Source organism: Notothenia coriiceps, unplaced genomic scaffold (assembly GCF_000735185.1).
Source record: "Notothenia coriiceps isolate Sejong01 unplaced genomic scaffold, NC01 NC01_scaffold00033169, whole genome shotgun sequence".
In the NCBI taxonomy this organism is placed as follows: Eukaryota; Metazoa; Chordata; class Actinopteri; order Perciformes; family Nototheniidae; genus Notothenia; species Notothenia coriiceps.
The window spans coordinates 12,545-27,673 of NW_011365870.1; the positions used below are offsets into that span (position 1 = coordinate 12,545).

Here is a 15,129-nt window from a genome sequence, read left to right on the forward strand (position 1 = left end):
GGGGGGGGGGGGCCTGGAGGGAAACATCTGATAAATCAATCAGCTGGGTTTGCTGTGGTAACCTTGAAGTCCTATTTACAATAAAGCGGACAGGGTAAGGGTGTTTTAAAGGAGGACGTGGATGGGATGAGAATATAAGCACCGTTTGTGCCTACTGCTGGATGTCATTAAACAGAGGACGACATAAGGGTTCATTTCACGCGAGGGAAAAATGATAAAAATCTACTCAGGCAGCTAAGCTGATTGTGATCAGTGCAAATAGAGAGAGAGAGAGAGTGTTGAGAGCTAACAGAGCTTAATTTCTGGGATAATTAAAAAGATAAAGAGAGAGGAGGTGGAGATACTGTAGTGTTATTCACACACAACAAATCTAAACATCTACACGTTGTCATCAACCTTTATTTGAACCCTGTGGCTTTTTTTCTGAAGGTGATAGGGTTTTAATAGGAAAAAGTAATAGATAAATGTTACAGTAGGTAAATGTAACAGATAAATGGTGAAAATAGCTAAAGATAATCTGTGAATGGTTCAAATAGGTTGCTAAAAAATAATAAACAAATGGTTAAATTGGCAATGGTAATGTATTATTACCATTATAGTCCCCAGTTAGCCAATATAAATGGATGAACTATTGAAATAACTCAAATGAATGGATACACTTGACCAAACCAGCCTGTACCAACAGTTTGACTAGATGAAAACAAACTGTACCAATTTCACTTTTATATAATAATAATAATAATAATAATAATAATAGTCCATAATAATAATCACATTTTGATGGATGTCAATGAAGAAGTGTTTGATTTCTTTTGACAGAACGGAAAACATCGTCAAAGTGATTTACAGTCACACAAAAGCTGAAAATCTCAGATATTTCTGTTTGTCATCTGCTGACATGGCATGAAGTAGCAGCACTGAACATCTCCATCTGTTCTCAGCCACTTCTTGTGTGTGTGTGTGTGTGTGTGTGTGTGTGTGTGTGTGTGTGTGTGTGTGTGTGTGTGTGTGTGTGTGTGTGTGTGTGTGTGTGTGTGTGTGTGTGTGTGTGTGTGTACAAAGTGTGTTTTTACAGAATACATACACTGACGATCCGCTCATGTGTGCCCTCAGGGGAAATGATGGTTCCATTGAGTCCCACCAGCGACGGCAGGGTCTGGGACATCCAGTTAGTTACCATCGCCATGGTGCTGAGCACAGCGCCAATCTTCAACATGGGAACACTCATCCTCACACACACACATTCACACACAAACAAACAGAAACTCTGGCCGGCTCTCACACACAGTCCAAACTGTTGACAGGATTCATGCTTAAAAACAGCAGCAGCACAACATGATGCGACAGGTAACACGAGCAATAAGCCCAAGAAGAAAACCCAGCCAGGCTCGTCCCGCTGCTAAAGTCTCCCACACTGCCACAGGTTACAGGATAAGTCCTGGAGCACAAGCCTCTCCAGATGCCTCCATGGGAAGATGAATCAAGAGGGAAAATCCAACGCTCTTCTGAGGCTGCAGGAGAAGCTCCTGGAAACAGCTGCTTAGGTCCGACTGATCTCTGTGTGTGTTTCCTGGACTCCTTCCTCCGCCTGGCAGTAAGAAGCTGTGGCTGAGCCAGCGCTGCTCTCTCATTTATCCACTAACGCTCTCCTCTCCCTCCCTCCCTCCGTCTCACAGACTCACTCCTCCATCTCTCCCTCTCACTCATGCTCTCATCTATTCTCTGAGCTTCTTCAACACATTTTTCCTGAACAATATCTCCTTAATGAACAAGCAGATAATATAAAATATGAAATTAGCAGACAAGAAACAGCTGTACATTTATCCTCCTTTCTCTTGATATCTCCTTTCCTAGACATACATCCTTTCCTCCTTGTTTTGTCGTCCTCTAATTTCCCCCTTTTTGTCTTTCCTGCAGTCTTTTTGTTTCCTCTTTGCACGTTTCGCCCCATTTTCCTTTGTATTGATTGAACGCAAACGGCTTCATGAAAGCACAATGCCATAGATTGACCTGTGTGTGTGTGTGTGTGTGTGTGTATTAGATGCACACAGTCGTGCATGTGTGTTTTTGGGATGTTCGGTGACTCCCAAACAGNCCCCATTTTCCTTTGTATTGATTGAACGCAAACGGCTTCATGAAAGCACAATGCCATAGATTGACCTGTGTGTGTGTGTGTGTGTGTGTGTGTGTGCGTGTGTGTGTGTGTGTGTGTGTGTGTGTGTGTGTGTGTGTGTGTGTGTGTGTGTGTGTGTGTGTGTGTGTGTGTGTGTGTGTGTCTGTATATGTGCAGTATGTGGACTGCATACTGATGCAACACTGTCCCCTTGTGGCAAGCAGTCCCCTGTCCCCAGCTCAGTATGCAAGCTGTTTCCCATTTTGAGCTAGACTTGAGTGGAGGAACAAGATGTTCAAAGGATGTTTTTATTTGATCTGTCTGCAGCGTTTCCATGGAGGCAACATCCCCAATAACATCCAGTCACTGTGCCACTACACTACATTGTTGTGTTTGTGTCAAGCTGCAGAGTCTGCAGATGAAAAAGGGAGCTAGTAAATCTGCTACAGAGAGGAAGTATGTCTCAATTCCACACTACATATACTGTGCATGTATGGAGTGCACAGTATGCTGCCTTTTGCAAATATAGTTAACAGTTATGTACAGTCAGGAAATAACACGATGCATGTGTTACGTGCCATAGTTTGCCACTATAGTGATTTGATTATATCTTACCTATTTAAAACCAATACTCAGACTGATTGAACACATATTTTAGACCATTAAATAGTTAGGATGAGAGTAGCTTAGATTTTAGAGTTTTTGGTTAGTGTTGTTGAATTTGTTTGGCTTGTAATGTTTCTGTATAATACATGAAGTCTCTCAATTATGGATGTAATGATAAAATGTAATGTCATACGTTATGTTTAATGTCTGGGTCCCTGTTCTACAGCTTATTGCAGTGTCTCATTTCACTTGCCTCCGTTATGTCATATGATCGTAATATGATATTTAATGTCATTGGTAGCCATTGGTTTGTGGACTATGGCTCTGAAGCCTCAAGCTTTTTTTAAGTGACTACAATGTTTCATTAACTGAAAAAGCTATGTAAATGAGTTCAAGATCTAAATCAATTCAACATGATTTTTAAAGCAGATTCAGTTCATAATATCATGCAAAACAACGTGCTAGAAAATCTATTATATACAAGGGACAATATATTCAAGACACAGTCACACACACAAGTTCTTAAAAGAAACACACACACACTCTCACCGACAAATACAAGCATGGTGTTCCATCTACTTGGGGACTAAATACAGATAGCAGCCTCTCCTGTTTCAGAGTTAGCTAGCTACAGTAGATGGTCTTGTTGGTTTGTTTCTAATAAGCATGTTTTTTTTGTACTGAGGTGCAAAGCCGCGTGAGCTTTGTTTACAAGTAGCAGAAATAAATTCAAGTTTTAATGGGGAACCAATGCACAGATCTTATAATCTTGTAAAGTGTTCATTCATGTTATTTTGGAAAGAAATCAGCTGTAGTCGCTGCACCGCTGATTTCAAATGGGTGACGGTGAATAATCCATAACAGCACTCTACTTTTTTATTGATGCATGAATTCATATCTCAGAGTCAGGTTTTGATAGAAAGCCCATAAGTTTGATGTTTTTGAAATGGTACAAGGCTGTGATGATTAGTATGGCTCTTGAAAGTTAGTTTGCTGTCTATGATTACACTCATATATTTCTAGCTTCAGTTTCTGCTCTCCAGAATGACATATTTCTAAGATGATTTGCAGTTTTCTGTCAAAAAGCTTCTGAACCAAAGATGATTTTTGTCTTTGTTAAATTAAAGAGTTATCTGAAATTCGTAGATAAACATCATTCACACACTGTGGAAGGAATTTGAAGCGATCTGCATAATCATGGTCATTTATTTTTTGGTTCATTGAAATACTTTTCTTAGACGAAAATACAGAGAGCACCAAAACCAAACAACGCCGCTGTAGGGACCTGTCAATCCTAAGGTAACCACGCCATCTGGCACACCATGCTTTTTATATATTTTATTCTAAATATAACCATCATTTACAAAGTGAATAGCGAGCTGTATTGAAACTGAAGAGGTATAAAACTTTGGAAACCAATGCTAAGTGAGGTAATAAATCCAGTGATAAATCAGGTAACTTTCTCATAGACTTCTATACAATCCGACTCTTTTTTTGTGACCAGTGAACCCCTACTGGTTAATACTGAGAATGCAAGTTTAAAGGTCCCATGTCATGGCCATTTCTACTGATCATACTTCCATTGTTGAGGTCTACTAGAATAGATTTACATTGTTCAATGTTCCAAAATCACATTGGTTTCTCATACAGCATCTCTAGCATGTGTATTCACTCTCTGTCCTAAACGGCTTGTTGGAGCTCCTGCCCCCTCCCCCCCCCCTATGAGCCCACTGTGCTCTGATTGGTCAGCTCGCCCACGGTGGTTGATTAGTCAACAACGAGACACCGCAGAGCTCAGCCTGAGCACACACACACACTAACAGGTTGTGAGTGTGTGTGTGTGTGTGTGTGTGTGTACGGAGCTTTTGTCCATTTGGACTTAGTTACGTGAGTAGGCCACGGAAGGAAAAAATGGTAAAAGGAAAATCTCCAACGAGGCGTTCTGGGGCAGCATAGACACGTATTTTCTGTGTTAGAGTTGTACTCGCTACAGGGGGTGTTTCTCAATGTCGAGGATGCTTCCTTGGTAGGACATGTCTTCCGAGTCACTTCCTTCAGAAGCTAGGAAAGAGTCCTTCCTGGCATTCGGAAAACGAAGAGTGGAACAGGCGAGCAAGTGTGCGTCATATGAGAGGCCCCGCCTTCAATTTTCCGCCACAGTTTCGGGGAAATTGGTCCGTGCGCAAAGCATTGTGGGCATTTTAAGACCTCGAAATTTCTCGCTACGAAGGACGTTGGGCTCGGTAGAATTCCAAGGAGCCTGGACATTGGACCAGTCCTTCGGCAGGACTCGATGACCTAGCATCCTTGAAATAGTGGCTCTGGAGCATCCTTCCATGACATTGAGAAACACCCAGGGTGTACTTTGGGGGTTTGTGACTTTGCAGAAAAAGCTACCTAACACACAAGGGGACGGCTAATAAACAGAAAAGCATATGATGGGACCTTTAAGACAATTCCATATTGGCTTCATTTTTTCAGACCCAGAGGTTTGCTTGGTGATGCATAATTTCCCCTGTAGTATCAAGCTGATGAAACAGTGTTTAGTATGTTTTCTGAGCTGTGAAAGGTTGCCTGAGGTCTCCAAGACCCGCTACAGTACATTAGTGTTAATAGCTGTGTGTGAGAGTGTTTGTCCTACTACAAGACGAGCATCTCCTAAATGCAACTCAACTACAGAAGAACATCGCTGATCTGTGGTTACCGCCCGGAGCTATTATATGTCGACAATTTAACTAACCTATGATAAATGTTTTATTATGCCTTTGTTCTCATCAGCAGCTACATGCTTTAGCTTTCTTGTCTCAGTAAAGAAGCCTCAGGATACACATGGATTATAGATAAGAAGCCCTTCAGCGAATACACAGAACTAACATGAATATTTCAATCAGCAGCACTTACTGTAGGAGTAACATGGTTGTCAGGAGATGGAGGGCCACAATAGAGTAGAAACGACAACTGAGCAGTTTGAAACACCTTCAGGGTATTTATGGTCACCAAGGCAGCTCTCCCTTTGCATTTCTAGGAAATACATCATATCAATATGTTTTTATGGTGCAAAAGACCAAAGCAAAGTTGTAAAATGTGACTGAAAGCCAAAACTAATTGGCCGCAACAATGAGCAAAGAGAAGGCATAATAGGATGTAGGATTAATAGAGTTGCTTCTTCTAGTTCTGAAACAAAGATGTTTTTCTCTGAATACAAAACTCTGAAGAATACATTCTAAATAATGTGATTATAGGAGTAACTGTAAGAAAAACAACTTCTCCGGAAGGAAATAACATATTTATCTAGTCCTTTTTATGCTGCATGGAACACTGCAGAAAATACTCTAGGGTGAAAGCAAATGATTATTTTCTTCAAAGTGTGTAAAACTAACATGAAATTCACTATTTCAATGCTTTAAAGTTAAGAAAAATGAGTTAGAAAGAATTATCAGACAAAAAAACGTTGAAAGTTATCTCTCCATGGGACACGATTATACATCTTCACCAACCCCGAACATTTGATGTAATATTGAAAAATACATGTTTGGTTTGTGATGTTTTAACACAGAGAAGAGGGGTATGAGGTCGTGGCATCTTCTTACCTCACATGAGTTGACAGTAAACAGCAGCTGCAGCACCAAAAAGGCTGCAGGTGGACCCATCTCCATCATCTTCACTCCTTCAGGTCTCTCAAGTCTTGACCAAAGTTTGTCTCCCCGCAGGCATCAGAACCACAACTTATCTCTCTCAGGAAAGACTCCACACCTACGTCAGGTACCACTGTACACTTTCCTTGGTTAGCCTCAGGATTATGGACTACTTGACTGAATCCCAGCGGGCTTTGGAAGAAGAACGTTGGTGTTGGCTGCATGCTGGGGAAAGCCACTCAGAGAACAACTGTCTTTGAGAAGGTGAAAGAGGGGGTGTGAGGAAGGAGGAGTTGGAGAAAAGGATGATTATCTGGTATGTTGACACAGGGGGTGGATTTACAGTTTTTCAATGGTGTGGGTGCACAATGTGAGACAGCACTGTTGTTGGTGTTGTTGGCCTCATTTAGTTACACTAGTGTATATGTTTTAGTCCAGTGTTTTACCATAAAGATATGCCGGGTGTCATTGAAAAATGTTTTAAAGGTTGATAAGTGACATGATTATTCGAATGACAGAAAATTAATTGATTAAAAGATTAAATAGAATAATCGTTTGTCATTTTGGTCTGTCCATCAATCATTAGGATTAACTGCTTTTTTAATGGTATGTGATAGCAATTACATTATTTTTTGGGACTAGCTATTTTAAGACATGAACTTTAGGCATGAGGGAATTGTAACAACCCTATTTCTGACAATTTACTCATAAACTGAATGAAGGATTAAGAGAATAATTGACAGGTAACTTGCTCAATTTCAAATACTGTCGGATGCAACATTTTTGAATTTGCCTTAAAAATATATATTTTCCCAACTTGCTAAATGATCCGGAACTGTCTGCTAAATGAGTAAAAGAGTAATTACAATATTTGTAAAACACTTGCCATATGCTATCCTGAAATCGAAAAAACGGAAGAAAAGTATTTCATAAGACACTGATAACAATATCAGACGCTTCAATCATTGCAGTTCTGTGCGTTAAGGCAATTGTTTATGGATTCAGTTTCTTTTTGAAGAAAGGCTAGCTAACATTTGCTAACGATATCTAGTTTAGATCGATGCTAATCGTTGTTAGCATGAACGTTTCTCTAACTGTTGGTGCCAGAGAATCATCCAATCGCCAAATTGACGACTTTAATCTGAGGACCAAAGTCTTCTCCATCACATTTTCTATCAATGATCAAATATTTAACTCAAAGTATTGGCCTTACTTTCATTGATGCGGTTGCTATCATTAGCCACAAACCGTTAGCTTAACCGTTAGCAGTTTGAAAGCAAACCATGAGATAAAAAGTCTTCTTCCTTTTTTAACTTTTCGTCTTGAATTCCACATTATTTCTGTAGGGACTGGGTATCTTCAGTACACAAACTGAAAAGGAATAAAATATTTAACTGTGTTTGACCTTCTCTGAAAAGGTTGGGTTGAAGCTCAAAGAGTTATAAAATATGCACATTCTCATGCTGCTTGCTCCCACTGTGGGTGTAGGTTAACTCTGATGTTACTGACTTTCATGTCACACCATCTATATTTAATTATAATTTTTTTTGTGGTAAAACATTCCTGGTGTTCATCTGCTTCTTCCTCTCATCAAAGTTTCAGCATCATTGTTTTCAGTGTAGCCTACTCCTGCAGATGTGGAAGATTTGGAGAAATTATACAATATTCAATTCTATGGAAAATATATTTATCCGCCACACAATAAATACCATTGGTGTTAGTCTACTCATATTTTATAGGCAGAGGTTGAAGAAGTACTCAGATTAATTAAGTAAAAGTAGCAATACTTGGGTTTATTTGAATCACTTTATCGTTATTTGAGTAGCTTAAGCTATTATAATATAAGATAATTTTTTAGTAAATTAGTATATTACTAAATATAACAACTGAATGTAATAGAGTGAAAAGTACAGCATTTGCTCACAAAATGTAGTGGACTTGAGGAGGTAAACTAGAATAAAATGAAAATGCTTAAGTAAAGTAAAAGTAGGACTACCTCAACTTTTTACTTGAGTAAATTTACTTAGTTACTTTCCATTACTGCTTATAGGCCAGACAATAACATTATTACTTACACTACTGTTGAGTAAAAGTACAAAAGTATAAGTAGGACATGAAAAACCTGGCTTCATGCCAACCAAATGTACCTCCCTCAAGGCCCAACATTTAGAAATTGACTTTGATTCAAATGACAAAAGACAACCTTAAAAGCTCTGTGTGCTCCTGCTGACCTAAAGACAATTATACTATATGCCTTTGGAGTTGGTTCAAAAAAGCCGTTGCTGGGCTTTTAGGTGTAACACCGTTAGACCGTAAATGTTGTCATCCCTTCACCGGTTGCTTCAACAATTTAATTTAAGCTTTTACTGATGAATTATGATGCACTTTAAGGTAAAAAAAACAAGTCGAAGGCAATCCATTAAGTGCTTCAGCAAGTATGTGGTGCATTGTTATAGCACTATGTACTTCTTTAAATGTATATATGGTGCCCTAAAACCATCTTAACATTTGTTATGGTAGAAATAATAGATCAAATGCTGATCTAACAAGACACATAGGGGCTCTTTGTGGCTCTACTCGAGCAGAGCTGAGCTAAACGAAAAGTTAAGAGATCAATTTTTACAATTCATCCTTAGGTGGAAGATGACCAAATATTATATCCCTCCGAGTCATATACTAACATACCATTCATATTTAGTATGTAGTCAAATGTAGTATGTAGTGATTGCAGCTGCTGCATAGTACGTTTATACAAATATTTACCTTTTTAATTGTATATTTAGGCAGTATGCAGTACATACTGAATAAGTATGTGGGAGGCAGTGTGACTTAATGCAGTCGTATTTAAACCGTGCATATCAGCCTGTTTGTGGTCAGGGGAAGACATTAGCATGGACCCTCTCTGCACCTTGAGTTTTAGTATCAAGGTTAATGACAAGTCATGCAATAATTGACGAGATATTTAGCTAAAAATAATCAATTTCGAAGGAAGAGAGGATCATCCTCGGGGGATCATGAGTGTCGTTGAGAGATTTCACTTAAAAGAGGCTTTTTAATTGAAATTGTACTGATGCAGTCATCAGCCCCCCTGTATCGCTGGAAAGAGAAGTGCAGGGTGAATATTATGAAAAACAGATCAAAGTGCAGACATAAAAGAGACACTGAAGGGAATTTCAAGCTGTAGAGCAGTTGATGTGTTTCTTTGCTTTCCTCTACTTAACTAACCTATTCAACAAATCTAAATCTCAATATCTTAATTTAAATGTACATTTTGTACTTTTATTAAAATATGTTACTCCGTCATTTCCCCCATACAACTATGCATAGAAAGACCTTGAGGCAATAATGTGCCACAGTTTGTTTTTAGGTGTTGAAAAAATATAAAACACACTTCACAATATAAAAAAAATGCACTGCCCCACTTCCCCTTTACAAATAAATGTACTCCACAAGGAGCCACATGATAGCACCGTGATGAATAACACTCCAGTATACATCTGATAACAGAAAATCATAACAACAAAAGTACAACAACAAACAAAAACAACACAGCAAATTGAGGTTTGATGATATAACAGAAAAACATGGTGGGTGAATGTTGCTGAAATGTGGTGTTTTTGTATTTTTCAGGATAATTCAGTAATAATAAAGTTTGGTGAAAGATCTTTTATGGATTGGAATGAGTGCATAGATCAATAAACGTATAAACAGACAAGGATAAAACAGTAAGAGCACCACTTCTTGAAAGAGGAAGGACAGACAAATGAAATGTGTGTAACTTCGGATGTGATTGACATTCAATACATTTACGCTTCACTGCTCTCGAAAACAAGATATGCAAGTCAGTTGTGAGAATGCATGAGATGAATAAGATGAATTAAGGAGAGTGAATAAATGTCCGTATGACAGAATGTTTACACGAAGGAACACTGTTGTAGGTAAATCTACTTATAAATATGTGGCACCAGGTAAGTCTTGAATGTAGTTTTCTCCCTGCATGTAAAAAGTGTCCATGGCTCTTTTCACTATTAAATTACTCCTGTTGTAATCTCCTCCGGCTTGTTAACCGTTGTAGCAGACCGGCCCGACTTGGAAACCGAATTTCTGGTTCCCCTTCCCAAAATCTGGCACGGCCACGTCGATGATTGGGAGCGTGGTGGACAGTGGAGCGTCAAATTCAAACAACGTCCTCTCCTGCCCCGAGCGCGTCTACAGCAGAAAAACACATTTAAATAAAAAATCAGTTGATGTGTTCACACCAATAAATACATCAAGGCTCAAAGGGGCCGTATTCTGTTTATTTTCAGGTTCATATTTGTATTTTGTGTCTCTACTGTGACATGTCTACATGCTTTAAAGGTGACCTATCATGCAAAATGCACTTTTGTACGTCTTTTATACATGAATATGTGTCCCCGGTGTTCCAGGGAACTCACCAAGTGTCAGAAAACACAACCCTCTCTATTTTCCTCCATACCAGATCTCTTAAAAAGGGGCTGCAACGGATCTGATACAGACTGATCCAGATTTGAACACTTCTATGACGTCACAGAAGTGGCGCTACAGCTATTGGGCCAACTCCACCAATCAGGAGGAGACAGCCACGGACATTGCCGTTCGAAAGCGCTGGAGACGCTGTAGTACATATGCCAGGCCTGTAGATGGTGCTGTTCTCACAGAATCAGCCCATGCAAAGACAGTGTTAAATTGAGCGAAATTAGGAATGGCTAAAATGCATGATCTGTTTGGTATTTTGAAAAAGAAAAAGTATAAATATGCCTTATATAGGCATGGTCCTACACTATATTATTCAAATATAGCATGATAGGTCCACTTTGATGTTCAAAAAGGTCTTGATTTTTCTCAAACTGCCTGTGCTGCAGCACCTCTTCTCACCCTCTGTCTGAAACCAGAGCCCAGTCTGCTCTGATTGGTTTGCTGGCCGGCTCTGTTGCGATTGGTCGACCGCTTAGAGATGTCCCGTCCCTTAGCCTATCACGTACAATGTGTTGGAGCGCTAGCCAAAAGAAGCGCTAGTGTTTCAGGAACTTTGGGATTTTAGCCTTTGCAGACCATTACATGCACAAAAACCTATATAATACATTACAGGGAAGGGGAAACTCAAAAAGCTCAATAACGTTTCTGTTCCCACTGCTTCTCCCGAGGTCATTCAGGGGTTTGTTTTATTCTGAAAGTTCTTCAGCTCTTGAATCCTTTACGTCGACTGAATTTCCAATGTTTATTTTAATTTATTCTTGCACTTTGAATTGCCTTAGTATTTGAACTGTGCTATATGAATAAACTTACCTTGACTTAAGAAGGCTATAATATTTCTGTTTTCATTGATTTTTAGAATGTGTTCGCTAGTTTTATTTTAGTTTCAGTTATTCGGGAGTTTTAGTTTTTACACATTTCATTTGAGTTTAAAGGTCTCATAAATATAGAGCTACATACAAAATATATGATTTGAGAACTTGGAATGAAAGGGCCATAAGGCCTAATGTTTCATGTCCATTAAATGTGAATTTTTTAAATGGCACAAAAGTTGAAGAAAATTCATTCACAGTTCATAGGGTATACTTTATTGACTTTCATTTTAGTAACAATATCTTCAATGACTTATTTTAGTTTTTGATGACTATAACAACACTATTGTGTATTTCTGTGTAACTCACCTGACACCCGTCGTACAGCGCGCTGATGTAATGTGTGTTCTCGTGCGTCAGCTCCTCCCCGTCGGCGCCTCTGAAGCGCAGTGCGTGTTGGTGGCTGAAGGAGGCGGCGTGCAGCCAGGCGGCCGAGTTCAGGCAGTGGTAGGTGAACGTTTGCTTGGCCGTGGCGCTCAGCAGCTGCAGGAAGGTCAGCTGGACCACGTGGACCGGGACCTCGTCCGCCCCCGAGTAGGAAATCTGCACCGAGAACACCAGGATGTATATATTGATTGATGTGCTTTTATTCACGTCTTAATGTGTGCATATATATAAATGTGTCTGTGCATATATAGGATTTTACATATTGTTATATATCCTTGTTATTGTATTCGGGATTGTGGGAAATGGTATTTCGATCTCTCTGTCTGTACACACAAACTAAAGGATTGACAATTGACTTTGACTTTGAGAATCACACCTAGGTTATAACAGCACTGATTTATACTTATTTACATTTTATTTTAGACTTTTCAATTCTGTTTTAGATTGATAGAGAGCCTTTTCTGCTTGACTCGTTACTGATGAGTGATTGCTGCCAAAATGTCTTACTTCAATGTATGTAATGTTTTTGACACAATAATAGATACTGAGAGGCAATGTTGACACTCTAAATAACATCTGCCAAATGTTGTGAATGCTCCTTCAAATACCCACTTATTATAATTTGATTGCATTCTAAAGCCGACAAGTACTGCTAAATAGCATTTTACCAAATATGTCCTACATTTGAAGCATGGATTAAACTGTTTCCTATTTGAAGTCATTTTTCCTTGAAGTCATGTACAAAAACACACTGACATGCAATGATAGCGTGCAAAATCATAACACCTTACCTGCTTTCCTTTCCTGAATTTACTGTACCAGGTGTTAGACTTTTCTCCTTTCCAGGCTGCTAATTTTACCTGATGACAAACAAAACAATACACTCAGCTTCAACTAAACCGAACCGAAAGATACACAGATGCCAAGAACAGGAGAATGTGTGTGTGTGTGTGTGTGTGTGTGTGTGTGTGTGTGTGTGTGTGTGTGTGTGTGTGTGTGTGTGTGTGTGTGTGTGTGTGTGTGTGTGTGTATGTTTGTGTGTGTGTGTGTGTGCGTGCGTCTGTGTGTGCGTATGTAAACTCACCGACTGGAACTTCTTAGCAGGGTAAAGACACGTATCTCCCTCTGCGGTGAAGTTACAAAACACCTTGAATGAGTCTCTATGGCAACCCTGGTTTGGATCTATCCAGTAGTCACCTGGAGCGACGGAGAAAAATCGACAGTAGGGCAGACAGGTCAGAAAAGCTCAAGGCTAATACTACTGTCAACCAGATAAGACACCTAACAGAGATAAATCAAACAGATGGTATCAGTTGGAGAAGCACAACACACACAGTGAATTAGAATAACAAAGGTCAGTTGTATATATAGTATAGATCAGGGGGGCCAAATCCGGCCCGCGACTTCATTTTATGTGGCCCCGCAAGAGCTTGCAAAGAATATAATACGTTTATTATACGGTTACATGCCGCTTTACAGAAGCAGGTTGCCCATAAACTACATGTCCCACAATGCATCTCGTTTTGTGACATGCACACTGAAGAGACTTGCAATTATTTGCCCTGGACTTCTGCTTTCAGACGTAGTTAATTACTAAGTTATTATCCTATACGATAATTTAATTTAATTTCAAACCTTTATTTATGCAGATGAATCCCATTGAGATCATTGATCTCTTTTTCAAGGGTGACCTGCTGCAAGTAGGTTCCACATGAATACATATAAACATAACAGAAAAACAAAAAGGACATCATACAGCATATTTACAGCGACTACAGTTTACATAGCTAGTAACATTTACAGGTTCCAACAGTTTCCGATTGGATAGCATCTATCCTTGCTTTAAAAACATTGAATGGAACCAAATTGCTCAGCTTCCATTCCTTTTGCAGACTGTTCCAAGATAGTGGAGCTGCGCAACTAAAAGCTATCTTCCCTTAGACAGTCCTAGCAGTTGGCACATTTAATAAAACCACAGCATTCGATCTCAGGCAGTAGCCTTGGATAATAATCCAATTCAGAGGCAACCGGCCCTTTGAGTGAAACCTTAATTCTAATGTGGCCCACGATGAAATTGAGTTTGACACCCCTGGTATAGATAGATTGATTGATTGAGTGTATTAGTATCAGATGTCAACATCTGCAACTGTTGAATCTAAATAAACTGAAAGAAGATATTAGGAGCATGTCACTGTGACCCTGATTGCAAAAGATACCGTATACAGTGACATGCTCCTAATATCTTCTTTCAGTTTATTTAGATTCAACAGTTGCAGATGTTGACATCTGATACTANTCAAGTCATCTATCTCAAGCTTAAGTCAAGTCTCAAGTCATGAATACCAAGTCAAAGTCAAGTCAAGTCTTTTATCCATGTTAGTCAAGCAAGTCTCAAGTAAAAAAATATGCGACTCGAGTCAAGTCATGTGACTCGAGTCCCCACCTCTGGTAGATTATAATGCAACACAAAGCTCTGTGATACACTTTGAACCTACATTATAATGCACACGTTAAAATAGTTGTTCCATAATATACTTTACTGTTCATTGCCCTAGAAAGTAGGGATGCTCGATTATGGCAAAAATCATAATCTCGATTATTTGGGTCAATAATTGATATCACGATTATTAAAAACGATTATCCATTTACTTTGAAAACATCCATTTATTGAAAAAGATTTTGAACAGTATGTTTTTAACAGTTGATCACCCTGAACTTTAAGTATAATTAAACTGAAAAAGCAAAAAAAATAAAAATAAAATAAAATCGTTTATTTCGATTATGTTGTTTTCATAATCGTTGCAAGCCAAAATCGTAATTGCGATTAAAATACGATTAATTGAGCAGCCCTACTAGAAAGGCTAAACAAAGTGACATATTTGGTTAAAATGGAGGTAAAATCTGGACATCAGATTTTACAATGTAACAAATGCCCTATGTGTGTAGAAAAAACACAAAACAGAGCCGAACCAAGGCAAACTGCAGTTTCTAAACTCTGACTCTTAAAGCTTTACTCTCCTAC

The 15,129-nt window shown here is 39.0% G+C and overlaps 2 protein-coding genes across 2 annotated transcripts in view; both read right to left on the reverse strand.

Annotated features, from left to right (window-relative positions):
• LOC104961327 (noelin-2-like) overlaps nucleotides 1-1,597 on the reverse strand; it is a 10,154-nt gene extending 8,557 nt beyond the window's left edge. Inside the window, exon 1 of the mRNA XM_010789596.1 lies at nucleotides 1,085-1,597. Coding sequence (XP_010787898.1) covers nucleotides 1,085-1,228 — 144 coding nt within the window. The 5' untranslated portion in view covers nucleotides 1,229-1,597. The remainder of the gene's footprint in view (nucleotides 1-1,084) is intronic.
• A 7,809-nt stretch (nucleotides 1,598-9,406) lies between these two features.
• Nucleotides 9,407-14,654, reverse strand: LOC104961328 (collagen alpha-3(V) chain-like). The gene is made up of 5 exons (XM_010789597.1): nucleotides 14,648-14,654; nucleotides 13,192-13,352; nucleotides 12,899-12,967; nucleotides 12,030-12,263; nucleotides 9,407-10,563 (listed from the first exon to the last, which is right to left on the reverse strand). The coding sequence occupies exons 1-5, from the start codon at nucleotides 14,652-14,654 to the stop codon at nucleotides 10,417-10,419; spliced, it is 618 nt and encodes a 205-aa protein (XP_010787899.1). The 3' UTR covers nucleotides 9,407-10,416.
• Between the last annotated feature and the right edge of the window lie 475 nt (nucleotides 14,655-15,129).